Source organism: Podarcis pityusensis (assembly GCF_964106645.2).
Source record: "Podarcis pityusensis genome assembly, chromosome: 10".
Taxonomy (NCBI): Eukaryota; Metazoa; Chordata; class Lepidosauria; order Squamata; family Lacertidae; genus Podarcis; species Podarcis pityusensis.
The window spans coordinates 74,720,476-74,748,227 of NC_138035.1; the positions used below are offsets into that span (position 1 = coordinate 74,720,476).

Below are 27,752 nucleotides of genomic sequence, written 5' to 3' on the forward strand. Positions count from 1 at the left end.
TTTAGTTTGCTGTACCAAGAGCTCAAGCTCATCTTGTTTATTTCCCATGCTTTGCGCATTAGTGTACAGACATTGAAGTCCATTAATCATTCCCCTGTGTCTCTTATTTAAGGATTTTTTCCTCTTACCACTAGGTCTGCGTGCTGTTTGCTCCATTTGGTCTATGACATTTGGATGATCATCTTCATCAAGATAGATGCACTTACGCTCCATCCAAGGGTGCAAATTTAAATACATGCTTAAGTATACACTGAAATGAACTTTAGCTGGCTTGTACCCAATATACAATTGTAAACAACATGCCTCATGATCACATTCAGGTTTGTAACATTCTCATTCACTAAGACCTTGTTTTAACCTTCAAGAATTAACACAGTTCATAGGTCTTAAGCAAATGTTTTGGTGAGAAGGTCTTCCTGCTGTTTTTGGTGTAACATTCCAATGCCCACTGCAGGTGCTGGTAACGCAGGTCTACTTACAAGATGGAGCTGCAATTAAGTTGGAAAGGCAGCATTACAAACTACTTATTATCTGTCCAAATTAAACAGTTATTAAATTAATAAACTGGGCTGCAATCTTGCACACAGGCTACCTGACTCAAATGGAGCAACCAAAGGCGCACTCCATTGTCTCTTGAGACAGACGGATGCCAAAAGCAACAACAACTCCCTAGTAGATGTACTTGGAATAGGAGTCCAAGCCAAACTATGTGCACGACTGCAGTCTTCACCATTATTCTGCAAACAATATTATTGTGAAAGATAAACCTGGACTACATAACCGGTATGCACCCTTTTTTATTTTCTCTTCTATGGCTCTGTCTTGGCTTCAGCATACATCTCAGGAAGCCAACATTATAAGACCCCCTTAGAACTGCACACCTAGCTCCTCAAGCCGGCCACAGGCAAAACAGACAAGTGGGACGCTCCTATGTGGTTTAGAACCAAAGCTCCTTTAAAAGATCAGAAATTGATCAAAAGTCTCCCACATTTTGCAAGAATATGTATTGGGTGTGTTTTACAGGCCTGTAATTGTCTCACTGTGTTCATTGGGTTTTGTTCCTAAAAAAGTAGAGAGAGGATTTCAGTTTTAATTCCACTGAAATCCAAGTTGTTGTTGTTTATTCAACTTATATACTGCCATATATCAAAAGCTCCCAGGGTGGTGTGCAACATTAAAAAGTTCTAGCATTGCCTATAGGTACTGCTAGAATACAATGTTATCAATCAGTAGAAATCCATTACTATTATAACATTTATGTTCTGCCTATCATGGAACTCAAACTGATATGCATAACTCCAGCTTCGAAGTTCTTGTATACAAAGCCATGAACAATTCAGGACCAGGTTACCTTAAGGTAAGGTTACCAATTTTTTTTCAAAGAATCCGGAGACACTTTTTCCTCCCCCTCAATGGTGGCAGTGGCAGTGGCGCAGCAAGGTCGGGGCTCCCCTCTTTTTTCTCCTTCCTCTTTCTCTCTCTTCCTTCTCCTTCTCCTCTCCTCCTTCTCCCTGCATCAACTCCAGGGCTTTCCTGGCTCTGGAGCGCCGCTGGGCAGTCGGCTGGGTGGCCAGGCGCTCTCGCTCCCGGCTTGATTTAGGTCGTGGGGGAGGGGGTCCGCGGTTCCCCCAGTTGACGCGCCAGGCATCCCCGGTTCCCCCTTGGCAGTAGCGTCGGCAGCGGCAGTCTCAGCAGCCCAGAGCCAGCCTGGTAGCACAGTTGACTCTGGCTGGCTTCAGGAGCTGCTCGCTGCCGTGGCGCCCGCCATTTTGCCTCACCGAAAGTCCCCAGATGATGTGTTGTGTGCTGTTGAACCAATCACGCAACATTCATTCCCTACTAATAAATCTACAACACTTAAAATATAAATCCGGGGACATTAAATGAAATCCGGAGACATTCCAGGGACGGACTTTGTCCGGGGACAGATTTGTAAATCCGAGGAATGTCCCCGGGAAACGGGGACATCTGGTAACCATACCTTAAGGAGCACCTTACCCTGCCTGCTTCAGCCTGGCCATGGAGACCAGCTGGGGAGCCCTATTAGTGGACCCCCATGGTCTAAGCAAATACAAACCTGCTTAGTCTTCAGTCCATTGTGGTAGCAAGAATGGCAAAAACTGATTTGAGGCATTTAAGGCTCAGCTAATGGGTAACTTACCCCAATGTCACAGAATACTGGAATCTTACCTTACAGGCCAGTTGCTTCTCAAATCTTGGTGACACAAACGCCCAGGGCCCCATATTCTGTGGCTCCTCTTGACTCCATATAAATTCTGAGTAAAAAATAAGAGGCAACAATAGGTATTGGTTTGTCCTATGAATTCTGGCTAATCCATAGGCTCTCCTCTGCTTATATATCAGGGGAGAGGAACCAGTGTGGCATCATGGTTTTAGAGTGCTGGACCTGGGAGAGCAGAGTTTGAATTCCCACTCAGCCATGAAGCTTCCTGGGTGACCTTGGGCCAGTCGCCATCTCTTAGCCTAACCTACCTCACAGGGCTGCTGTGAGATGAAATGGGGAGGAAGAGAACCACGTGCAACCATTTGTGGTTCTGGGAAGATAAAGGTTATATGTAAATATAATAAATAAATAAAACCCTTTTAGGCCTGGTGGGCCAGATCTTTATCTCCCGCTCCCCTGAGGACCAACGTCGACAAGTTGGCAGGACCACCCACGTCTCAATCATCTGATGTCATATTGATAATAGTTGATTGACAGGTGGGTTGTCTTGCCAAACTGCCATAATTGGCCCTCAATTGTGTGTGTGTTTGGGGGTGTGACATACTGTCCAAGCAGGATTTGGACACCACATGGAAACTGGATGGCACAACCAAGCTGAGCAGGATTGAACTCCCCCTGCATCAGCTTCTACCTTCCCCACACCTGACGTTACACAAGTGGGTGTGGCTTTGGGAAAACAGCCTGGTGGGCCAGATGGGAAGGTCTTTATATGTTCAGTCAGTGTTGGCCACACTCTTATTATTAAGCTTTAGAGCCCCTGTTCTCAAAGGACTGCAGCACATTAGTCTAAAGCAGCTAAGTGAACAGGTTTTGGCCAAGTCCTTTTGAAGAGTCACGAGCCCACCAACCTTTTGCATTAGTAAATTTTTTCATCTGTTGCTGAAGAGCTTCTATCGGAAAAGGACACAGTTCTTCTAATCTGATAATTGCTGTATTTTGCTTCTTTTCTTCAAGCATCTCCCGGTATTTTGACAGAGAATAGTAATGTTTTCCAGAACAGAGAATTACTCTGCTCACACTGCACAGAAGAAAGGTTGGAATAATTTAAAGGATCCAAAGACAATGGATTTAATACATTAAGAAGATTTAAGTGCTCAGGAAACACAATTCCTAAAAAGACTATGCATCTATTCCATTCACACACCCAGATGTTGATGTCTGATTAACTTAAAAGAGAGCCATTGTAGTGGTTAAAGCAGAGATGGGCAACCTGTTTTCTTTAGAGAGCTGTAAACTCTCAGGAGTAATATTTCAGGAACTGCATGTCAGTAATGGTTGGAACAAGAACAGAGACTAGGCTGAGCCAAAGATAAACGCGTTCTGGATTAACTACTCTGGAATAAAGACTGCCCTACTCCAATTTTCACCATGGCTACCTCAGATTAGAATTCCCAGCCGTATGCAGGTCTAATCAGAAGTACGGTAAGCTCCACTGAGTTTGATGAGGTTTTACTCAAATAAGTACCGTAAGAATGGGATTTAAAATAATATAAAATAATAAAAAGACCAATACACCTATGGTTCTGAAAAGCAAGTGAAAGTAATTCCTACTTTATTTTAGTATACTACAATATTGTTTTTAGATACTAGATTTCTCACCCACCCTTCACTATAAGGTCCCAGGGCAGGTTACATGTCATGTTAAGAATACAGTATTAAAATTAGTTAAAACAATTTGCAATCAGAATAATAGAGTGGGTGCTTAAAATATATACTTCAGGCAGGGGAAAGAGAAGCATTTACAGACACAGAATATGGGAGAAGCCTGCCAATTTGTCTCAGACAGCTGGGAGTGGGGCTTCTTTTCTTAAGGAAAAGGGAAACATTTTTTAAAAGTCAGTTTATTTTCACAAGATATCCAGCTATTCAGAAGCTACATAGAAAGAGGGGAGAAACACTTTAAATTATGAAAAATAAGGAGATGATGGAAGAGAAGAATGAGGAAGTTTCAGACCTTGAGTGCAGCATAAAAAATGTTAAGGCTGCATAAAACAGGCTGCTCACTAGTGGGCTATGCATGGACCCAGCTTCAAACTCCTAGTCATCCATACTACTCACTGGGTGACTTTGGGCACTCCCCCCACAGAGGTGTTTGGGGTTTTTTTAGGTTTAAAACATTGCTCTTGTTCTGCCTTGAAAGAAGGGCAGGATATAAATCTAGGAAATAATACGAAGATAATGATTCTGCTTTTACACTATAGGCACGTACAACCGAAACCTATGACTTTACAGGGAACAAGACATCCCAGGGGCCTGAGCACAAAGGGAGCAGGAGACTCAGCACAGGCAAACAGGGACTAGGTGTGTATTGCCACTTGTACACGCACCCTACATCCCTACCTGTCTCCAGTTATCAGTACATGTGTTAATCCAATCTATCCCATAGGACCATGTCAGATATACACAATCCTGCCAGCACAATATGGCAATGGCAGGCCCCTGTCAATCTTCCAGATGGTAATCCAGTCACCCACAAAGCAAAAGGCTGAATATCCAGCACCCCACTCCTGTCTTTTATGGACATACCGGTAATCAAAAGCAACTAGTTAAATCAGAGAAACATGTTTTACTCAAGCCATTGGATCCTGACAGCATTAAACAGGGCTTACTTCCAGGTAAGCAGGTATAGGATTGCAGCCTTAATCTTCATTCTAAATCTATGAGTCTCAGTCATGCTTAAATTTTTCACTTCCTCATGCGCTATCGTGCTATTTTACTGCCTGCTACTATTTGGAATGCTGAATACTAAATACAAGACCGCAGTTCCAGTTACTTTTTAGGATCCACCGTCGAATCACCAATAACTGGTCTGAACGTTGTTCCTGAGGCCATTTCTACTAAGCTTGACGCAGCAGCCTATAGAAAGGAAAGGGGGGGGCTGAATGTATGCATATCAAGTACATTTGAAGAGCTAGATACTTCACTCAGCAACTGTAAAGTGTCTAAGCATGACAAATTTCAGAACCATTAGATTTATACAGTGGTTTTTTTCTAAAAGAAATGTTTAGGGGTACTCTTTTTTCCTTCTCATATTGAAATACTGCCCCTCAATGAGGCCAAACTTAAGAGTCACAAAATGTTGAGGGGTCTTCATAGCCTCGCATCCCCCCCAGAAAAAAGCACTGGATTTATATGACTAGCTGGGGACAACTTAGGAACAAGTATGGAAATACTAGCTAATAAAACTGTTTGGTCATTAAGATGTCTAAGATTCTTGATAAACATCCATGAATAGTCAAAAGTGCAAGACAGGTATATCCCACTGAAGTGATAGATCTTTCACTTAAAAATTTTGAGGAATGTGTTAGAAGTTAGATGAAATGTAAAATATTAAACACATAGAAAGGTCATTTAAATAACAGATTATGTTCAATAATGTAGGTATGTTTGTGTGTGTGCACGTGCACACACACACACAATTACACAAACACAAACACATATAGAGTCAAATAAAAAAAATGACCCTTCCAAACATCTTATGCCTAATACAGCATAGGATGAATCCAGAGCAACACAGATTTACTTCCCTGGTTTTTTTCCAATGGCATTTTGGTAATACAGTGGTACCTCAGGCTACAGACGCTTCAGGTTACAGACTCCGCTAACCCATAAATAGTACCTCGGGTTAAAGAACTTTGCTTGAGGATGAGAACAGAAATCGCGCGGCGGCAGCAGGAGGCCCCATTAGCTAAAGTGGTACCTCAGGTTAAGAACAGTTTCAGGTTACGAACGGGCCTCCGGAACGAATTAAGTTCTTAACCCGAGGTACCACTGTATACATACAAAGGGATCACATGTGTAGGTCCAGTAACATGGTTAGCTCCCACACCCAGGTTGGCAACATTCAGGTGGGAATTAACCACACCGCTGCCCCCATCCAGAGGTCCATTCACCCATATGTTATTGGAACTACAAAGGAAGTTACAGGACCTACATGAAAAAACTGTAATTTTGACAGTATGTGGCTGTGCTAACAAGTGATGTTTTAGAATAATTAGGAGTAGCAAGCAAAGCAAGTAATCTTTCTACGCACAGGCAACCTGAGCAGAGTTTTTGGAGAAGCAACAATCAAAGGTTTCCGGAAGTTTCGAACCATCTGTCTACGGAGTAAGTGGAAATACTGTGCTGGGGTTGTTGGGTGCACAACACACATGTTGACGTGGTCACCGTCCACACCCTCCTCTGAGCTATCACACATCTGTGAAACAAATGAACAAAAAATGCAAAACAAATTAAAAAAAACAAGTACAGCTGCTGTTTTTAAAGTTGCAAAACAACGAGCACAGGGACAGAGCAATGGAGAAATTTCTGAAACAACAATGGGATATCAGCTTCGCCCAAGGCATGATGGACAACAGCAACAACCAGTATCTGAATAATAATAATAATAATAATAATAATAATAATTTTTATTTATACCCCACCCTTCCCAGCCAAGGCCAGGCTCAGGGCAGCTTACAAGCAATAATAAAAACAAGCTGAATGATTACAACTTAAAAACAAAATTAAAATACAACATTAAAATATTGAGACATTAAAATATTAAAATGTAGCCTCATCGCAGGAGGAGAAGGAAAAGAAAAAAGAAAGAGAGGGAGGGAATCAAATTGGCTCCAAGCCAAAGGCCAGGCAGAACAACTCTGTCTTACAGGCGGTGCGGAAAGAAATCAGATCCTGCAGGGCCCTGGTCTCATGAGGCAGAGCGTTCCACCAGGCCGGAGCCAGAATTGAAAAGGCCCTGGCTCTGGTTGAAGCTAATCTAACTTCCTTAGGGCCCGGGACCACTAGGGTGTTGCTATTTATGGACCTTGAGGCTCTCCGTGGGGCATACCGGGAGAGGTGGTCTCGTAGGTCTGAGGCCGTGAAGGGCTTTAAAGGTCAAAAGCAGCACCTTAAATCTGACCCTGTACTCCACCAGGAGCCAGTGCAGCTGGAAAAGCACTGGGTGAATATGCTCCCATGGCAGAGACCCCGTGAGGAGCCTCGCTGCAGCATTCTGCACCCGCTGGAGTTTCTGGGACAGCTTCAAGGGCAGCCCCGCGTACAGCGAATTACAGTAGTCAAGCCTGGAGATGACTGTCGCATGGATCAATGTGGCCAGGTTGGGGCGGGAAAGGTAAGGGGTAAGTGTCCATGCACACAAAAGCTTATATCCAGAACAAACTTAGTTGGTCTCTAAGGTGCTACTGGACAATTTTTTATTTATAGCAACAACCAGGGGAAAGAAAGACACATCTTACAAGAACAGGAAGAAACACCACAGACAGAATAATTGCTGCACACAGGAAGAACAAGGATATAGTTTGAGTTCCTCACTTGTAGTTTTATAAATTGCAATGGCAATTTGTGTCTGCAGACTTCTCTACAATTGACTGGTGCGTAGCAGGACAGATTCTCTAGAACAATCTTTCACAATATAGCCATGTAAAAAGTACTTCTCTCATCCTGGCCAAGTCTGAACATAGCTGAGCTGGAAATTACCTGATGTGGTATAAGACAGTGCTGGAAGTGTCAGCCTCACCTTTCCCAGAATATGAACAGTAACAGCTATCCAGCCCAAGACCCCGTTTCCCGCAGCAGCCCACTAGCAAGATCCCTTCCCTGCTCTCATTTCCTAGTAGCTTACATTAAGAAGTAAGGTGCCTCTGATCATGGAGCTAATATACAACCATCATGGGTGAGGAGAGGGAGTGTTATTGGCTTGTGCTTGTTCTTGTTTGCATCATCTATTTTTTTGTTTTATGTTGTATTTTTATGTTGTGAACTGCCCTGCGATCTACAGATGAAGGGGGGCATACAAATTTAGTAAATAACAACAATCATAGCCATTGACAGCCTTATCCTCCATGAACCTAGAGATACCAAAAACTGAACCCGGAACCTTATGCATGTAAAGCATGGGAAGCATGAGCTTGTAGAACATGTCATGTTTGGCTACCTGCAAGAAACGTTCAATTCGGCAAGAAGAATGCTCCGGTCCAGCACCGTCATACCCATGTGGGAGAAGAACGACTATTCCACTCTGTAGAAGCCACTTTGCTTCCCCTGGAGTGGAGAAAGGAAGACTGATTCATTTTAGATGCCAGGATTATACATTATCACAGTCCACACAAGAAGATCCTCATCACTCAGAATGGGTCACTTTCTATGTTGTGATCTTACCCATCCTTCAGCTAATATAGTATCTAATTGCTCTTCTTGCTGCGGGAAAGACCATTTGTGATAAACTTCAATTGATACAGAAGTCAGATTTTATGAACATTCACTTATACTTTCCTCTTATTGTTTACATAGCAACCCAAGAACAAAGTGTGCTGCTTCAGAAAGATTTCTGAAACACTACAATATTGCAATTCCAAAGGTTTCACACATCTTCCTCTTGGAAGTAAGAAACACATTAAGCTGCAAGCTGAAAGTCACCTCTACTGTGGCTGAGCTCACACATCTGTACATGACACCTGAGGGCTATAGCATTATCTGCGTGTGTGAAATGACCACAAAGCCTATACACAGCAGAAACTGCTTTCTTATCGCTCGATACCACTGCACACCCAATGCTTTTCCATGAAAACAGCTCATACACTCAGCTGCCAATCACTGAGTGATCAGCCAATGGCACAATCCTATGTATGTCTACTCAGAAATAAGTCTGATCCATGAGACTTACTCCCTAGTAGAGTATTTAGAATTGTGAATGGCCCAAATGAAACTATTAATTAAATAGAATTTAAGCCTTGTCTTTTAGAAGCTCACTTAAGGTGGCTAGCAAAGCATTAAAATAAAAATGAAACCTAATTAAAAGTGGAGCAACATAAAAAAGAAAGTCTGAAGTGATGAGATATTAGGGGGAAGCACGTGTGAGTAAGCAAGAATAATAAAAACAGATCTAAATGCATTTCTGTTTGGCACTGGCATTGGAATCTCACCTCCAGAGATAAATGTATCAAATATTATCTGAGCTCCATTAAAGAAATCACCAAACTGAGCCTCCCAAATGGGCAACAATTTGGGGCTCTCAATGCTCATTCCATACTCAAAGCCAAGCACAGCTTCTTCTGAGAGGGGGCTGTTGCTCACCTAACAGAGAAAGAATGTGAGAACTCGTAAGCTAAATAGTGGTTCGTCAAGAAATATGCATGCCACACACAAAAAAGCATTTTCTTTTTTAATCATAACTACTGCAGGAGGCTACCAGTTATTTTTTAAAAGAGGGTTAATGCAGTGGTGGACATAGGAAGTAGCAACATACACATTTACCCAGAAGTAAGTCCCATTGACCTCAAGGACACTGACTTCTGATGACACTGCGAGAAACTCAGCAAGCTAGCACGCTTAAAACTGGGGATCTTTGTTTTCATCTGTTCAAAAACTTAGCTATGAAGCAGCTTTTCAGAAGTATAAACAGCAGATTACAGTAGGATCATGATGTCAATGAAATGCTGCTCGGTTAAAAATGCAACTTTTACCTCAAGGAAACCTTTCTGATCTGGCGACATGTGATTCAAAGGGATGTAGGTTTCACCCGTCTCTTGGCAAACCAGCATTGTGTGTCTCTGGCTAAATGTCCCTCGGCCAACATCCTGTCCGCTCAGGCGAATATTAAAACCTTTGTATAAAGCAAAGTATGGAGTAAAAGTACAGCTACCCAACCTGGAGTGGCCAGTGTCCTCCCGACAGGGCAGGGCTGTGTGGATACTGCAGCAGAGCCGCTGTGGTCTTCCCCCTGGTGCGTCCATGCCACCCCGACTGTGCTGCCCCCTTGCACTGCCTTGGTGAGCTGCAGCAATGCCGGTGTCACGAGGGAAGCTCAAGCCCCCCCCCCCCCCCGGGGCCCAGGCACCACAGTAACCAACAGAACAACAGATACCAAGTATCCTGCAGGAATTCTCTTTAAACCAATGCTGGCTTTTATTCAGATCTCAAAACCAAATTGTTTCCCCTTCTTGATGAAACATCCCTTTATCCATTTATTCTAGCACTTGTATCTAAGTATTCCTTTTGGATGCATTCTACTGATTACTTTTGAGGGCAGTTTTTGTACACGATACTTATTTTAAAAACTCATATCCCTCTTGCTTCCCAAGGAACACAAGGTAGCTAAGAAGTCACAATAGAAAAACTATTATATTTCAAAACATAAAATACCTTGACAGAGCAGAGAACCAAAAGCTAATGTTTCAGCTGTGGCCCAGTCCAACTTTACTCCTTCTTCCATCTTCAGCATTCTTGACTGTACAAAACAAAAATATTCAAATATTACAGCCTTGTTACCTCAACTTCTGGAAGGTCTACCCAGCTTCTGTCTGGTTTCTGGATCACACATCATCAAGAGATTCAGTTGCATTATCTACTTCACATGTTTATCTGCTTTGGCTACTTTGTGTATGCAAAAGAAGCAACTTTCTGTACAATAGTTATATTTCTATTATCCGGTAACAGTTCAATCTTTTGTTTAGCTAATCAGTAATCCCTTCCTATAAGCAAATGTTACAGGAAACTATTTAGTTGTTAGTATGTCACAAAAAGGAGCTTTTTGCAATATGCAAATGCATGTAATTATAAAAAACTAATTAGTCGGCTTCCCTAAAGCCATCAAGCGTTGTTTGTGCACAAGGAAAGAGCTGAACCAGCTTGCAGGCATGTGCTTTCAGTTAGTTTAACTTCATATTTTATTTTATTTTTTGCACCTGGGCGTGTGTCTTCAGAATATGGCTGTGCAGCTGCATTTCCGCTGGCACCTCCACAGACTTGACCCCAACAAACTGAAGGAGTGGAATTGGCATGCCGGTATCCCATGTGGTGATCCTTGGCGAGGGCTCCACCATGTTACTCCAATGAGCCTGAAGATTGGTGGGTGGAGGGCTGTACAAAGTCATGTTGGCAAGATGTTCGTTCAGTTTAGAGTAATAGGAAGTCCTTATTTCAGACACTTCTTCCTGTGTCATTAGTCCCTGGGCTACCAGACGCTCTGCATAAGTGTCTGGAATACTCTTACGTGACCTGTGAGGGGAAACATAGTATTGAAATGTATGGCATTGCCTATTATTTGGATTACTGTCATGTCCTCTACATTCTGCTGCCCTTTTAAAATGGTTCAGAAACTCCAGTTAGTACAGAATGTGGCTACCTGCCTATTAATGGAAGCATGGGGTAAATGTCAGTCACTCCTGTAAACCTGAGGGAGTGCGCTCTCCCTCTGCCTCTCCCTGTGTGCCTCTTGGGCATCTCTTCATACACTGAAAACAGCAAATGGGCAAAAAGCAACCCAAAAGGAGTGACGCTGCAGAAAACCAGTAATGACTCCCAATCAAGTCTGGGACGCGACAGCTGCTTTTTCTCCAAAATAAAAGTGACCAGGTAGAGCATGCTTATTTAAACAGTTGTACTTTACACATTTCAGAAGGAATTTTATTTAAATATTTTAAAAATATTTTTGAAAGGCCCACATATAGATTTCATCAGGCCTGCTGAGTCCCTTTCCACCTATTAACTGTTTGGAGGGGAGCTGTTGAGAAGTAAAGTGGATTTAGAGTTTTTCACAGTGTGCAAATGTAGCTTCTACCTCTGCAAGAAGGACTGCTACAAGAAGATCAAAGCAGAGGAGAAAATGTCTCTGAGATGTAGACCTTCACGTTACTTAAAAAGGTAAAGGCAAAGGACCCCTGACAGTTAAGTCCAGTCGCGAATGACTCCGGGGTTGCGGCGCTCATCTCGCTTTACCATTCAAATGGTGCATGTGCACTGCGTCATGTGATCAATGATGTGGGGCAGGGATGACATGGGCCCCACCAATATTTTATTCAAGTTGGCACCCCTGATTAAGGGCATCTGATTGTGTGTAGGCCTTGCCCAATGCCTTACTAGAATGTGGCTGAGATAGCTTTCCATGGGGGGAATGCAGCCTTCAGCCCCAAAAAGGTTCCTGGACCCTGCACTAAGCCGTACCTGATAATTTTGTACATGGTGGGGTTAGTGAAGAATGGCTCATCCAGTTCATTGTGACCCCACTGTCGGTAGCATAGCAAATCCACAATCACGTCCTTACGAAAATGGCGCTGGTATTCAACAGCTAATCTAGTGGCTCGGATTACTTCTTCAGGGTCATCTCCATTTACATGGATAACTGCACAACCAACGATCTTGCCTAAGAATGAGAGAAAGAATATTTCAGTCTCATACAACATATGACCAACTTAAGGTAAATGCAGCTCACCAGAAATGTGTGACAGTTCATGAGAGGCAGGACGCACCTCCTGTTTTTGTTGCCTATGAATGCGAAAGCAGAAGGGATTCTCAAGCACCTGGCTGGTCACAAACCATGTCTGGTGCACTGTGGCCACCAGCCAGGATTATAATTAAATTAAATCACTTTATATATATCAGTCCATTTATATTTTTGCAGTTTCACATTCACCAGTGATGCCCCCCGTAAGCATTCTCAGATACAGGTCCAGTCTCTCCAACTCCTCTCACTTCTGGAAAAGAACTCAGAAGTGATAAGAGTAAGTAGACGCTACTGTCCCTGCAATACCGTCCCAGAAAGGGCCATCTTGGTAGTGGCACCACCCTGTGGAACACCCTCCTGCCAGATGTCAAAGAAATAACCAATTATACAACCTTCCATAGACACCTGAAGGCAGCCCCATATCAGGAAGTTTCATGTGTGTTTTTATATTCTGTTGGAAACCACTCAAGAGGCAACCTAGTCCAATGGGCAGGGCATAAGTAAATTATTGTTATTGTTGCTGTTGTTGTTAACTTTCAAAACTGGTCACAGACAGTGGCAAAGTGTGGGGCTGGGGGGGCCATGGCATCAGGAACATTTTTTTGAGGGGGTGCGACCAGGCACTCCATCAGAGCCTGGCTCTGGTGCGCAAGGAAGCTGCGAAGAAAGCTTTGTTGTGTGACGGCCCAAACCTGCAAGCCGCAGCTCCACTTCTGGGTCAAGCTTGACCTGGGGGCAGAGAGAGGAGAGTCAGTGGCAAATTTGCCACCCCTCTCCTCGGCTGGGTGGTGATGCGCAAGGATGCTGCCAAGGCAGCTTTCTCACACCCAAGCGCAGCTCCACCCCACGGGCATGACCCAGGGGCACAGAGTGTGCCCCATGCAGCCGCCCCACATGGTAGTATCATACACTCCGTTGCTGGTCACAGACACTCACCTTCTCAGTCCTTAGAACATATAACCATTCTGCCTCCACAGAATCCCATGATACATACCAATATCACTGCAATACAGAGATGACCTCCCTCGCTCTGCTGGAGTGGTGTAGCCCAACTGATTGTTAACAATGAGATGAATGCTTCCTCCTATTCTAAAATGTGGTAGACCGGAAAGTGTAAAAGTTTCAGGAACAATGCCTTGGCCAGAGAAAGATGCATCACCGTGAACCTATATTACAAAAAGAAATTGAGAAGTTATGTGTCAGGACTGGTCGTTGTCCTCTTCAGATCACCACACAAACGCTTCTTGTTCTTTTATAACTTTTTATTGTGTATTAACAAAATAATCTTATAAACAGTTCTTAACTATTATTCCTCAGAGTCACTTATTTCAGATACCTTCTGAGCTCTGCTTCTCCGTGACCAGCCACCCTCAAAATGGCGAAGGCGCCCTTCCCTTCGCTTTCCCGCTCTTTTTCCTACCCTCCTGGCTAGAGCTGGCCTGCATCTCCCCTCCTCCGAATCTGAGCTAGAACTTAACCCTTGCCTTTCCTGGGAACAGCCAGTCCCTCCCTGTTGTTCCTCTTGCTCCCTTCTATTAGATTCACTGCTCTCCCTCCCCCCTTGGGGAATGCTTTCTCCCTCTGAGAAACTGGAAACTTCTAACTCTTCCCTGACATCACCCCCTCCGCTAAGCCCCCCTTCCTCCTTCTCGCTCTCCTCTGTTTCTGAAGGACCGAACCCTATGAACTCTTCTTCCTCGCTATCTGTCTCTTCAAAAATTTCTTGAAGATGCCAGTTATGGGGTTTTGGCTTGTGGGGATATTTTCTATGAAATTCTCTCTGCAATTCTGGAACGTTTATTTTTTCTGCTGGTTCCCATGAGTTCTCAGACTCATCTAACCTTTTCCATGCAACCAAATACTGTAATTTCCTCCTACTTATTCTCGAGTCTAATATCTCTTCCACTTCGGTCTCCTCTTCCCCCATCATGGTGGGAAAAGGAGGTGGTTCCTTTGAACTTGGATACTTATGTGCTGGTACAAACACTGACAATAAAGATCTATGAAATACAGGGTGTATTCTCATATTTTCAGGTAAATGAAGCTTGAAAGCAACTGGGTTAATTTGAGCCTTTACTTGGAAAGGTCCCAATCTCCTTGGTTCTAGCTTTTTACACCTCCCTCGTATTGGTAGTCCCTTGGTAGACAGCCATACCCAGCTCCCTACTTGGATTTCTTCCCCAACTCACCGGTGCCTGTCTGCAGCTTTCTTGTAAGCCTCTTTAGCTTCTTCCAAATCCTCTTTCAATATCTCATGAATGCACCTCAACTCCTCTATCATTTGTTCTGCTGCTGGTACTGCTAACTGCTCCTCTTGACCTGGGAATGCCCTTGGGTGCAAGCCATAGTTTGCCACAAATGGGGCTCTGCCCGTAGACACATGCATTGCATTATTATACGCAAACTCTGCTAGACTCAACTTCTCTAACCACCCGCTCTGCTGATAACCAGCATAACACCTCAGATATTGTTGTAGTGTTGCATTCGTTCTTTCAGCTTCCCCATTGGTTTGCGGGTGTCTCGCCGACGTGAAGCTTAGCTCCACATCTAGTAACTGCATTAACCTCCTCCAAAATTGTGATGTAAATTGGGCCCCTCTATCTGAAACGATTTGTGATGGCATACCATGCAACCTAAAAATATTATCTAAAAACATCTTTGCAGTTTCCTGCGCGGTCGGAATTTTGGCACATGGTATGAAATGCGCCATCTTGGTTAGCATGTCAACCACCACAAAGATCACTGTATGCCTATGTGATGATGGTAGATCCGTTATAAAATCCATAGACACCACATCCCAAGGCCTTCCCGGTGCGGGCATAGGTTGTAACAAGCCTGCAGGAGCTGCTCTGGGTGCCTTGGCTCGTTGACATACTTCACAACCTCTTACATATTGCATTACCTCCTCCCTCAACTTTGGCCACCAGAACTGCCGTGTGATCTGATACAGGGTCTTTTCTCTACCAAAATGTCCTGCAGTCGGGTTATCATGATGTTGCCTCAACACTTTACCTCTTAATTCACCTGCAGGTACATACAGCACCCCTCTCCTGTACAACAATCCACCTTTTTCCTTGAAACCTTCCTCTTCCCCTCTACCTTTTCTCAGTTCCTCCATTTTCTTTTGTGCAAACTCATCTGTTACTGTCAATCGCTGGAATTCCCTGCCGTCCACTACTACGGCTGCACACCCCCACTGATCCGATCTCAGCATTTCTCGCAACTTGGGAGGTGCTTCTCCTTCCATATACTCAGGTTTGCGCGATAGCGCATCTGCACGAACGTTTTGATGCCCAGGTATGTACTCAATCCTAAAATTAAACCCAGCAAAAAATTCCGCCCACCTAATTTGCCTTTGGTTTAGCTGTCTAGCAGTTCTCCAATACTCTAAATTCTTATGATCTGTTTGTACCACCACCTGATGTGACGCCCCTTCCAAAAAATGTCTCCACACTTTAAAGGCAGCATGCACAGCTAAAAGTTCCTTATCAAATATGGTGTAGTTTTGTTCTGATTGATTTAATTTTCTAGAGTAGAATGCACAGGGTCTCCAGTCCCCTTCCTTGTCCTGTTGCAGCAGAATGGCCCCAATAGCCCTATCAGAGGCATCAGTTTCTACCTTCATACGTTTACTTGGATCTAGATGCATAAGATATTTTTCTGAAGCAAACACCGCCTTTAATTTATCAAAGGCCTTCTGCGCTTCCTCAGACCATCTGAATGTCCCCTTGCCTCTTAGACAATCAGTCAGTGGTGTTGTGATTTTGGAGTAATTACCTATGAATTTACGGTAGAAATTAGCAAATCCTAAAAACCTCTGTAGATCTTTCTTAGTTTTAGGTGCCTCCCACTCCACCACTGCCTGAACTTTACTGGGGTCCATGTGCACCCCTTTGTGGGAAATGCAATATCCCAGGAACTCCACATTTTGTGTGTGGAACTTACACTTTTCTAACTTCACATATAACCTGTTGGTCCTCAATCTCTCTAACACCTGCGTGACATGTTTTACATGTTCTTCCATACTTTCACTATATATTAAGAGGTCATCTAAATAAGAGACACAGAACTGATCCAGTATACCTGCCAAGACGTAATTGATGAAGGTTTGAAATACCCCTGAGCCATTTTGCAAGCCAAAAGGCATTACCAAGAATTCAAATGCACCATACTTAGTACAAAAACTGGTTTTCCACTCATCCCCTTCTCTGACCCTTATCAGATTATATGCTCCTCGTAGATCAAGCTTGGTAAAGACTTTGGCTGACCTTACTCTCTCTAAGAGGTCATCTATACGTGGGAGTGGGCACACGCGAGGCTTCATTTGGCTATTAAGGATTCTGAAGTCACATACTAATCTCGGTGCCCCTTCCTCCCCTTTCTTTTTAACAAAAAAGACGGGAGCACCCCCCCGAGGCCGTGGACTCTCTAATAAAACCTCTCTGCAAATTCTTTTGCAGGAACTCCTTCAATGCTGCAGATTCTACTTCTGACATGGCATATATCTTGCTTGGTGGCAACTGTGCCCCAGGGACTAGATCTATCTTGCAATCATAGGGCCTATGTGGTGGAAGTTTATCCGCTTCTTTTTCACAAAAAACATCCCGATAAGCAATATATTGTGACGGAATCTCACTTTCATTCCCCATCAACTTCCCTTCCACCTCTGTTCCCATTACTTCCACTGAGATTTTTCCCTTTTGCCCCAAACAATGTGTCATACAATAGATCGAACCAAAAACCAAAGACCTTTGATGCCAGGCAATCACTGGATTGTGACGATTGAGCCAACTCATGCCCAGGACTATCGGGTGCCCAGCTAGTTTGGTCACATGAAATGCCCTGGTCTCTGAGTGATGACTCATATCCATTCTCATTGGTGGAGTCTCGTAAGTCACTTCTCCTGACAGTAGCGGTCTGCCGTCGATTGTTTTCACTCGTAGTGGGAAATTCAAAGGTAACAAAGCGATTTTGTGTTCCTGTACCAATTTCTGGTCTATGAAATCTGCTGACGCTCCTGAGTCTAACAGCGCCTCTACCTGGACCCTATGTCCATTGGGTAGTTGTAGTTGCACCTTCACCGTTAGTCCTGGGATAGGTGGTTCCGCGTGAGAGCCTTCTATTGTTCCTCCACCCGGCTGCAAGCTCCCATTTCCAGCCGGGGACATTCGTTTCCCTGATGCAGTTCCTTTGGGCAATTGTCTTCTCCCATGTCTGCTCCAGATAGAGACTCCCATCCTTTAGGATTGTGACACTGTCGTGCTAGATGCCCTGGTTTTCCACAGACAAAGCAACGCCTCGTGTCTCTTCCTCTCCCTGCATTTTCTCTTACCATGGAAGAGGTAGTAACTGGGAGGGGTCTGGCTGCCCCTAATTCCATGGGCTCTGGCCGCTCTCGTCCTGGCACATTGCCCATTCTGCTTTCTGTACTTTCGATATTGTTTTCCCGCCATCGCGGTCTCCATTGTTCCTTCTTTTCACTAGCCCTCCGTTCTATGCGTAGGCTCAATTGCAGGCACGTTCGGACCAGAGAGTCCAAGGAACTAGGTTCTGGCATTTGGGCCAATTGGTCTAAAATCTCATTATTCAGTCCTTCCCTAAAAAGGGCTGCAACTGTTGGGGAATTCAGATCCCATTTTAATTTCTGCACCAGCAAACTAAAGTTGGACCAATAAACTCCCACAGTGTCTTTTCCTTGTCTCATTCTCAACAGCTGCCTAGCTGTGGTTGTTTCATGCGCAGGGTCTAAGAAAATCGTGTCTAGATACTGCAGAAACATTTGTAGATTTCCTAGGGCGGCATCCCTCCGAGATATTAGGTGTATAACACAGTCCTTAGCCCTCCCTTCCAAGAAATTAATCACATAAGCAACCTTCTCTTGCTCAGATTGAAATTCTTTATCCTTTATCTCAATTATGTAAGAAATTTCTGTCTTGAAAGCCATGTATTCAGAGCTTTCTCCCTTGAAGCTACGTGGACGTACAGTAAATGTTTTACTCACTCTGTCTCCCCGCGTCGCTTGCAACATGGTTCTATGTTCTCCCAATGCTGCCGACAGTACGTCGACTTGACTTTTCAACTGTAGGTTCTGTTGCCATAAGTCCTGTAATGTTAGCTGGAGTGCTGGGGTTTCTCCTTGCCCAACTGGCGCCACAGCTCCCTCCATTTTGGCTTCTCCTTCTTTACTTATAGTGAAGAGGCGCAGAGCAGAAGGTATTCTGTCAGGCCTGGTCGTTGTCCTCTTCAGATCACCACACAAACGCTTCTTGCTCTTTTATAAAACTTTTTATTGTGTATTAACAAAACATTCTTATAAACAGTTCTTAACTATTATTCCTCAGAGTCACTTATTTCAGATACCTTCTGAGCTCTGCTTCTCCATGACCAGCCACCCTCAAAATGGCGAAGGCGCCCTTCCCTTCGCTTTCCCGCTCTTTTTCCTACCCTCCTGGCTAGAGCTGGCCTGCATCTCCCCTCCTCCGAATCTGAGCTAGAACTTAACCCTTGCCTTTCCTGTGAACAGCCGGTCCCTCCCTGTTGTTCCTCTTGCTCCCTTCTATTAGATTCACTGCTCTCCCTCCCCCCTTGGGGAATGGTTTCTCCCTCTGAGAAACTGGAAACTTCTAACTCTTCCCTGACATTATGTCAGAAACCACTGACAGTTCTTTGAGGGGACTTATTTGTTCAGGGGAGGGATTAAAATGTTTCAGCTATAATCTTTAGTTAGGAAGTTTAGCGCAGCTTTCCAAAAGTGGCAGAGGATGGGGTGAGGTGGCAGCACTTACTTGACCTCCCAGCAAAGCACTGCTGCTATTTACTGGGAGAGTGGGAGGGGCAGGGCGGTAGGGTGGTTGGCACTGTGCAAATGCACCAGCCCCTTCCATGCTGGCTCCCAGGAAGCAGCAGCAACTCATCTGCCAGGAAATCAAGGAAGCACCACATTCCAAACCCCTGCGCAGAGTGCCACTACTTTCAATCTGAAACTTGCTAGAGAAGGCACAGGCCTTCCATATTTTTTGAACTTGAATTCTAAGTAAAATGTTGTCACTGATTTAATTAAACCAATAGCATGCTCTTAACCTCTCTTCCAGGCACTGATCAGTCTGTGCCCTGCTCAGCTTTGACAATACAACAGATCTATATGTCTGCAGGCTATTTCCTGTGACCAGAGAATTAGTCCTATCTATATCATTACATCACATCAAGTTGTCTGAAATGTTAAGATACCCCTTCCAGAACCCTGCTCACTGGCTGTCAAAATACCTGCAGGCAGATGACTTTGTCTCCAGGCTGTGCAGAACTGTCCAGAGAGTAGTCCCCATCGAGCAGAGACTGCTGCCTCCCCCTTGCTTTGCCAACTGCCACAGGGTTAATGGCTTCTAGATGGGAAGGGTTTGGCAACAGGATGACATGAATAGGTCGGTGAGACCCGAAATCAAGATCCACTGAAGCAGTCAGGTGAGATAGGACATCTCCAATTGCTGGTGAGTCGTCTGGAAATTCACTCAAGCCTCGCATTTTACGGAACATCAGCTTCACAGGAGGAGATGAATATGAAGTTTCAAACACATTTGCAGAGTATGTTGATGAACAAAAGCAGTCATCTATTACAGGGGTTCCCAAACTTTTGGAGCAATGACCCGGGTCTTCCCCCTGCTAGATTCAGGTCTCAAAATAATAATCTCAGCCCTCCTTCTACTGCAGCCCACCCTGCCAACTTGAATAAAATATGGGGAGGGAGGTAAGCCCCATGCAGCACAACTGATCACAAGAGGAGGCCGGGCCCCCTCAAATATTTTATTGGGGGCAAAGGGACCTTGGTCCCCATGAGTTGGCTCCAATGGACCTAATACTGTTTATGCCCTCACTTTCTTCAAGGAACTCTGAGCTTCATACATGGGTTGTCCCATTTACACTTCATAACAATCCCTTTGAAGGTTAGCCTAAGAGAGTGAGACCAGCCCAAAGGCACAGCTGAATGGGGGTTTGAATCCCTCGAAGCCACTCGCTCCATTGTTCTATCCATATTGGCTCTGCATATGCTGCATTCACATGCAGTCTCTTTCAGGATTAGGCCTTCAGGTACCAAACGCCTATCAGAGCACATGTTGTGCGCAGTCGCACAGGTCCCAGATTCCACACCAGGTGTCTACAATTTAAAATATCTGCTACCATGATGGGAAAGGCCTTTGCTTATCAGAAGATGCAACACTGGACTGGGGGGACAAATAGTTTGACCTCCGTACAAAACCATGGCTATGTAGAAGCATTTGAAGTTGCCATTGTGAGGCAGCCATTATGTTTCAGCTAGAGTTTAGGGGCCTGTGTCACAAAGACAATTGTGAATACTGTATTTGCTACTAGTTCTATTTAACATTCAGTTGGAACACAGAGTAACTATACGGTGGCACTGTTTTACAGTTTTGGTGAAAATCCTCTGAACTTGCAACATATGTAAAGCAGTCTGAATGGTGAAAGTATCAAGTATGTTTTTGACAAGGAATGTCAAGGAGAGTACATGGCAGAAATATTTCTCACAGATGTTTCATCTTGTGGGTTATTTGGAATTGTCACCTCAAATTCCTTTTGGAGGAAGGGAGGTAGATACATTTAACAAATTAAAGTAAATGAAGCTTTTTGGTCAAGGTTTCAGCATTTCCACATGACTTTTCCACATCTAGTTAAATAATGCATCGTTTTGTGTTAAGATATTTGTTACTGTTACATTTGGGTTGTCAAAAGAAATTTGAAACATGTCTAAGAGGGCGACCCCAAAGAATCTAGTATCATTGCAGCTTTTGCCACCAATTTTATGGAAATGTGTATTTTCAAATCAAAATTAGTCACACCTAAGAAAAAACCCCACTCACCTCAGGTGGAAACTGAAGAAGGCCGGTGAGGAGATTAAGTCTGCCTCGATGAGGCATTCCAAGTACGATGTCTGTCACCCCACTGTATGAGCACATCTTTAACAATTCATGAAAGAAACCCATCATGCTCTCTGCTCCTTCACCACCATATCTTTTCACTGTGGCAAACTTTGTAGCCAAAAAATGATCAAATTCCTGGAAAATGTGAATGGTGATTATATATTTACATATTTAGAAGAATGTATCTTTGATAGGGATTCAGGCTTGGTATAGATATAACATCTGCGATCTTCTCACTACGATTTGGTGAGATTGCTAAGAAGCATTACATCTGCCATCACTGCTAACCATGATTAATGCAAACCAGGATTGCCTTGCTAACCAACTACGGCTTGCAAATGCATTTTGAAACACGGGTCAAATTGTGAAGGCAATCCTCGTTAGACAGAGAGGCGCTGAGGGAAGTGGAAAGTTTGTGCAAACCCATGGGGTGCAAACCCACAGTTTGTGCAAACCCTGTGGGTGCAAACCCACAGTAATCAAATGTGTAATCCACTAACTGTAGATAAGAGGTTATAGAATGTTACCTTTCCACCAGGTCATAGCTATAAAAATATACATCAAGAAAACTGAACAAAATTGTTTATTTGCTTCCTTCATGAATACTCAAATAGCCTATTTCAGTTTGGTTAGACAAATTTGGTTTAAAACACAGTCTGTTACAGAAAGTTGGGGCATCACAAAACAATATATTGTATTTGCAGTAAGGATCCCACAGATCAGTACTGTCAGCATATTCAAAAATCACTATGGGGAAATAAGCATTTTGACAGAACTACTTGTCAAACAAGTCTTTGTTGTCAGCCCTGAGTGCTCACTGAAAGGACAGATCCTGAAGCTGAGGCTCCAATACGTTGGCCACCTCATAAGAAGAGAAGACTCCCTGGAAAACACCCTGATGTTGGGAAAGATTGATGGCACAAGGAGAAGGGGATGACCGAGGACGAGATGGTGGGACAGTGTTCTCGAAGCTACCAGCGTGAGTTTGACCAAACTGCGGGAAGCAGTGGAAGACAGGAGTGCCTGGCATGCTCTGGTCCATGGGATCACAAAAAGTCAGACACGACTAAACGGCTAAACAACAACAAATGTTATACATATATACACTGGTCTAGCAGTAGTTAATTACACTAGTAAATCTACTAAAAACTCACACTCAAAATTTAGCACTAGGAGTTTTTTATGCAATGTCATCCATTGCCTCCTGGAATTTGGGCCTACTCAGCAACATTGATAAGCCCAACATGCAGTGGGGCAACATGACTCCACCTTCTTTTTCAAAAAATACACACCAGGGGCTTGTATAGCTTATCATTTGCACTCTTGTGATAAGACTAGGATCAAAATGCACTACAGGCAGCAACCATTTTACGTGCGTCTGAACCTGAAAGTTACCTGAAAATATCAAAACAGGTCAGAAAAAGGGGCAGAATAGGGTGTTTGCAGGCTTTTTAAATGGGTGCTTTTTAAATGGGTACGCAATTTACGGGGCTTCGGAATGTAACCTGTATTTTCTCTGTTCCATAGATGTAAGCCTTTCCATTTCTCTGCCCGAAAAGCCCATTTGCGCAAATCAAATGGGAAAAATTTCCCCTTGCAGTTAAGATTTCAAAATCAATGCAACTACTAACTTAAAAGTACTTTAGTTTCTGTTAGGAATCACAAAATGCTGCAGAACAAGGCTATCAAAACTCATAATAATATATAAATATTAAATAATAAAAATTATTATTATTATTATTATTATTATTATTATTTAAAAACTACTATGCCTGTAATGCAAATAATGAAATAAATCATTTGCCAGAAAAATCCTCAAATTATCAGTTCTGTTAAAATATTATGGTACTGTATTCTAATCCACCAGTTGAGCACTTTATTCATATTGAGAAATGAATCAAGAATCCTTTAATTAAGGTGCTACTTTTTACCCCTAGAAATAATTTCATTCTCATTCTTTTTCTTATACTATATGCACACACATACTTATACAATGCACCTGAGATTCTAGCATGAGCTTGGACAAATACTTTTTCTCTTCAGTAGTGAATGCTTCTTGTTTCAGCTCCTCAAACCGTTTAGCAATCCATTCTCTTTCTTGCAAGCTTGACAGCTGACTGGTCTCTATAGACATATGTTCACAGTATATGTGGCCCAGGTAAGACAATATATCCTCTAGGGATGCCTCCTCCTTTCTCATGTTCAAAAGTCCTGGAATAAAATATTGTCTAATAGATTATATTGATACATTAATAACACTGAGCATCAAGCTCTAAGATGCTCTTCTGCCAAGTGGTCCTTCAATAAGACAACTTCTCTTTTTCTTCCCTTTAGAAAATAACTCATAGGTGTTCATTCTGAAGTTACTGCTGCAGTGTAACAGATCCACAATTCTCAAATATTATACAGGAGACTTGCAACTTACACACATTTAACTTGTGCACGCTTGGTATAAATTGTTTTTAAAATGATAAAAGAGGTAGGCATCCATGGAAAAAGGCTTTGGCAATCCTACCACTGCACCCAATTTGTGTTGGCTATATGCAATTTTGACTTTATGCACTATTCCCAGAAGGTAATCCCTGTGTAAGCTGCGGGTCTACTGTATTAACAAAACCACCCAATGTACTATTTCCTTGACTGCTACCTAACCAACCACTTACCACGGGGGGGGGGGGTGTACTTCACCGTTCCGGCATGAAAGTCGCTTTTCTTTCCTACCTGAAGTATTGAAAGGTCCTTGAAGAACTTCAGTCAAAACTTGGATTTCAGGTACCATATCCATCACAGCTTGGCCAGTAAATAGAGGGTTGATTTTGGCAGCTTTGTGGCCATGTTCATAGTATGCTGTCACCAAGCGAGCGAGTCCATGGTCTACTAAAAACAAGAGAACAGAGACTATTTTTTAGCAGTGTGCAAAGATACCAATTATTATAAACCATGAAAAATTAAGTTGGAAAGCTAATTTTAGCCAAACTACTGGCTAAAAATGTGAGTGTATTTTGTTTTGAAAGCTTCGAAGAAAAATTCCTGTCTCCCTGCACTGAGCTCTGTGGATTCTCTAATGCACCCATGGAATTCCATCTGAGCAGTCTCTCTCATGCACTTCAATAAGCGCTATGTGCATTCAAAAGGATGCATGCCTGGAGCTGTCAGGAAAGCTCTACTATGTGTACTCTCCTACCTACACATAAGGAAGCTCTGTGAGCCTATGGAAATGCTTAGATGTACAACAAGCCACTGACTGCAGGTCCCTGTCAGCAATGTAGCTCACTTTTGGGCAATCACTGTTAGCTAGTTTAAGGTTAACCAAGCAGCCACATTTGTATGTTTCTGGGAAGAATCCAAAGGAGTCTCCCCTTATAGAGCTCATTACCAGTAGCAGACCTTGGTGGTAATTAAGTATTGAATAACAGTTGGCAGATTGTCCTTTTCTAGGAGAGGTCCTGGCTGATGAATCAGCCACAGCCTAAGAATCCAGGAGCAACACAGGGTCCAGCAGCACCTGATCCCTCTGGAGGGCATGCCCCAGCTTTGTATTTAATCATAGCCTGCTAAGAGGTTAATAACCTGTAGTTACAGAGCACTACTTTTGGGTTTCTTGGGTTTTTCCAGGCTATTAACCTTTATGGATTTCATAGGAGCCAACTCCGAGGAGCTGAGGTCCCTTCAGCCCCCAAAGTATTTGAGGGAGCCAGCCGTGTCATGTGATCAATTATGCAGGGTGGGAATTATGTGCCCCCCCCAATATTTTATTCAAGTTGGTACTCCTGATGGGATTATTTACAAGGCTGGTATGACCTCATGCAGAACCAGGGAAGCATGAACTCCCAAATCAGGCTCCCTACTATTAACATCTCTGTCTTGTCTGGACTCAGTTTATGAATTCTCATTCAGTCCCAGACTTCTACTAAACATCTGTTCAGAACTTCCATCACTTCATCTGGCTTTGTTGAAAGGAGAAAAAGAGCTGCTACCATGAGCACTTCACCCCAAATCACCAGATGATGTTCCATTGTGGTTTTTCATAGATCTGAAAAAGCCTGGTAGACTAGACTAAACCCGTTGTTTGCCCACAATGTTTAATTATTGCCAAGAACATTCCATAAGAGTAAAAAATGCCATGAGTTTCAAAGTTTTGTTTTCAAGTTAATCTGTGTTCTATATAGCACCCTGGTTCTCACACTGTGGGGTGAGATACAAGATCATGGAAGGGTTTGAAACTTAGCAAATATTAGATTAATTGAATTTCTCCTCCTCAGAGGACTCATCATTGATCTTATAGTGCAAGTGGCTGCCCATCCACTGCTTTGTTCTAAAGCTGTTTCCTCTGCATAGTTTTTGGAAGTTTGGAGATGTCTTGTCTTATCTTACTTCTATTTTTTAAAAGAAGTAAGTAACAAAGAACACTTGGTATGCATTGAGAAAAATAACACCAAAAGCTTGCTTATAAAGTCTCTCCCCCCCCCCCCCGCTGTATCAGTAATAATGTTGAAGAATCCCCCACCCCACAATCCAAGGATATCATTTTGGTTCTGTTCCTATTCGAAAGCCTGGGCAGAATTAGTATCCCTTCACTGATCGGTTTGTGCATCTTCATGCACAAGATACATACAGTGGTACCTCGGGTTACATACGCTTCAGGTTACAGACTCCGCTAACCCAGAAATATTACTTCGGGTTAAGAACTTTGCTTCAGGATGAGAACAGAAATCGCAAGGTGGAGGTTCAGCGGCAGCGGGAGGCCCCATTAGCTAAAGTGGTGCTTCAGGTTAAGGACAGTTTCAGGTTAAGAACGGACCTCCAGAACAAATTAAGTACTTAACCTGAGGTACTACTGTACATGCTCCCCTGCAGAACAACTGGTCAGGGGAGGGTGGAAAGAGGCAGCTACAGAATACAAGTGGAGCAGAGCTTAAGAAAAGACAGTGTGCTGTGTAGGGAGCGGGTGTGGGAACTGGCAAGAGAGGAAAAGGTCTTGTTACATCATAGCAGGAATGCTGGAAAAATTCCAAGACCAGCTTTGCACACAGTCCTACCCATACTTACTGGAAAGTGTGGAAAAACTATTGTAATCAATTGGATTTGCTTCCATGTAACCCTTTTAAAGATCCGTGTGTTATTACCGCATTCCTATACTCACTCACCTGGAGGGTAAACTCTATTTTATTTACATATCTTTACTTGTAAAATTATATGCAGGCCACCTTTTGGTGTACGCAGCTTACACAGCATAACTGCTGCAAACTCAGTGGGGTTTACTAATGAGCAGACATGCATAGACACGCACTTTGGGGACAGAGGAAAGAGGGGGTCGTCCCGAAACCATGAAAAAAGATGCTTTTGACTAAAAGGCAGGCATATCAAGTGTGGCACAAGCCGCCTGATGACAAACCACTTTCAACAGTCTGATCCTGTACAGATCTACTCCGTACTGAGAGCAAGTCCCCGTGTGCCCAGAGGACCTTGCTCTCAGGTGAGGGCATTTGAAGGCTGCCCTGCCGCGCGCTCCCCCCGGGACCCCTCGCGGAGTGGATCGGGATGGGCTCAGGATGCCTGCGGGCAAAGCTCTTCTTCTTCTCCAGCCCCCCCCTCCCATATAGCAACGCACGGTCTCCCCGCCCCCCGCCCGCCCGCCCGCCCGCCGACCTGCTCTGCTGCGGGAATCGCGCGGCTCCGCGCCGTCGGCGGCTCCGCTCTCCGCCTTGCGGCTCGGCTTGTAGCCGTAGACCCCCCTCTCGGAGCGGTACCAGCGCCGCCGCAGCAGCAGCAGAGGCGCCGGCGCCCGCCGAGGCCCCATTCGCGCTCCCAGCGCCACCAGCGGCGCACGAGCCGCCGCCGCCGCCGCCATCGCCGCCAGGCCCGCTTGCTCGGTCCGCAGCCCAGACAAGCAAGGGGGCGGCCCCGGCCCCCGCCCCCGGCCCCGGTTGGTGGAGCTGCGGCGGGAGGAGCAGGCGGGACCGCCCCGGCGCCCGCCTTGGGAAGAGCCGCCTTCCCCTTTTAGCTGCGGATCGCTGCCAGGACTCTCCTTTGACAGGCCCGTGTCCTGACAAGAGATGGCAGCCCTCGAGAGAGAGAGAGAGGCGCCTTGGAGTGAGGGGCGGCGGCGAAGGGGGCGTCTTAGGTGCTTCTCAAAGGCTGTGCCCCTCTGGTGTGGCTGGAGAGGATGGCGAGTGTGGAGGGATGCTTCAAGGACTATTGAAGAAATGTTTAAATCTTTCAGGATAGTATAGTATAATATAATATAGTATCTATATAAATATATTCATTTGCAGAATATGGATAGATCTCTCTTCAAAATGAGAGCAAGAGCAATGGCTATTCTATGAAAGATCAGAAAGGAGAAAGGCTT

General features: G+C 44.1%; 1 protein-coding gene across 4 annotated transcripts; it reads right to left on the bottom strand.

The window, feature by feature from the left end:
• On the bottom strand, window positions 1–27,264 carry DHTKD1 (dehydrogenase E1 and transketolase domain containing 1). 4 transcript variants are annotated; one of them, XM_081023531.1, is made up of 17 exons: window positions 27,050–27,264; window positions 24,122–24,274; window positions 23,400–23,611; window positions 21,341–21,535; window positions 19,734–20,003; window positions 13,465–13,636; window positions 12,191–12,389; window positions 10,933–11,245; window positions 10,391–10,475; window positions 9,712–9,851; window positions 9,172–9,322; window positions 8,184–8,290; window positions 6,279–6,443; window positions 5,019–5,101; window positions 3,094–3,263; window positions 2,191–2,276; window positions 1–488 (listed from the first exon to the last, which is right to left on the bottom strand). In XM_081023531.1, the coding sequence occupies exons 1-17, from the start codon at window positions 27,249–27,251 to the stop codon at window positions 387–389; spliced, it is 2,805 nt and encodes a 934-aa protein (XP_080879657.1). In that variant the 5' UTR covers window positions 27,252–27,264; the 3' UTR covers window positions 1–386. The 4 variants fall into 4 exon arrangements, 3 of the variants coding, with proteins under 3 accessions (XP_080879657.1, XP_080879656.1, XP_080879658.1); XM_081023530.1 differs by having other exon boundaries at window positions 24,122–24,277; XM_081023532.1 differs by lacking the exon at window positions 27,050–27,264 and adding an exon at window positions 26,227–26,260.
• Window positions 27,265–27,752: the final 488 nt, after the last annotated feature.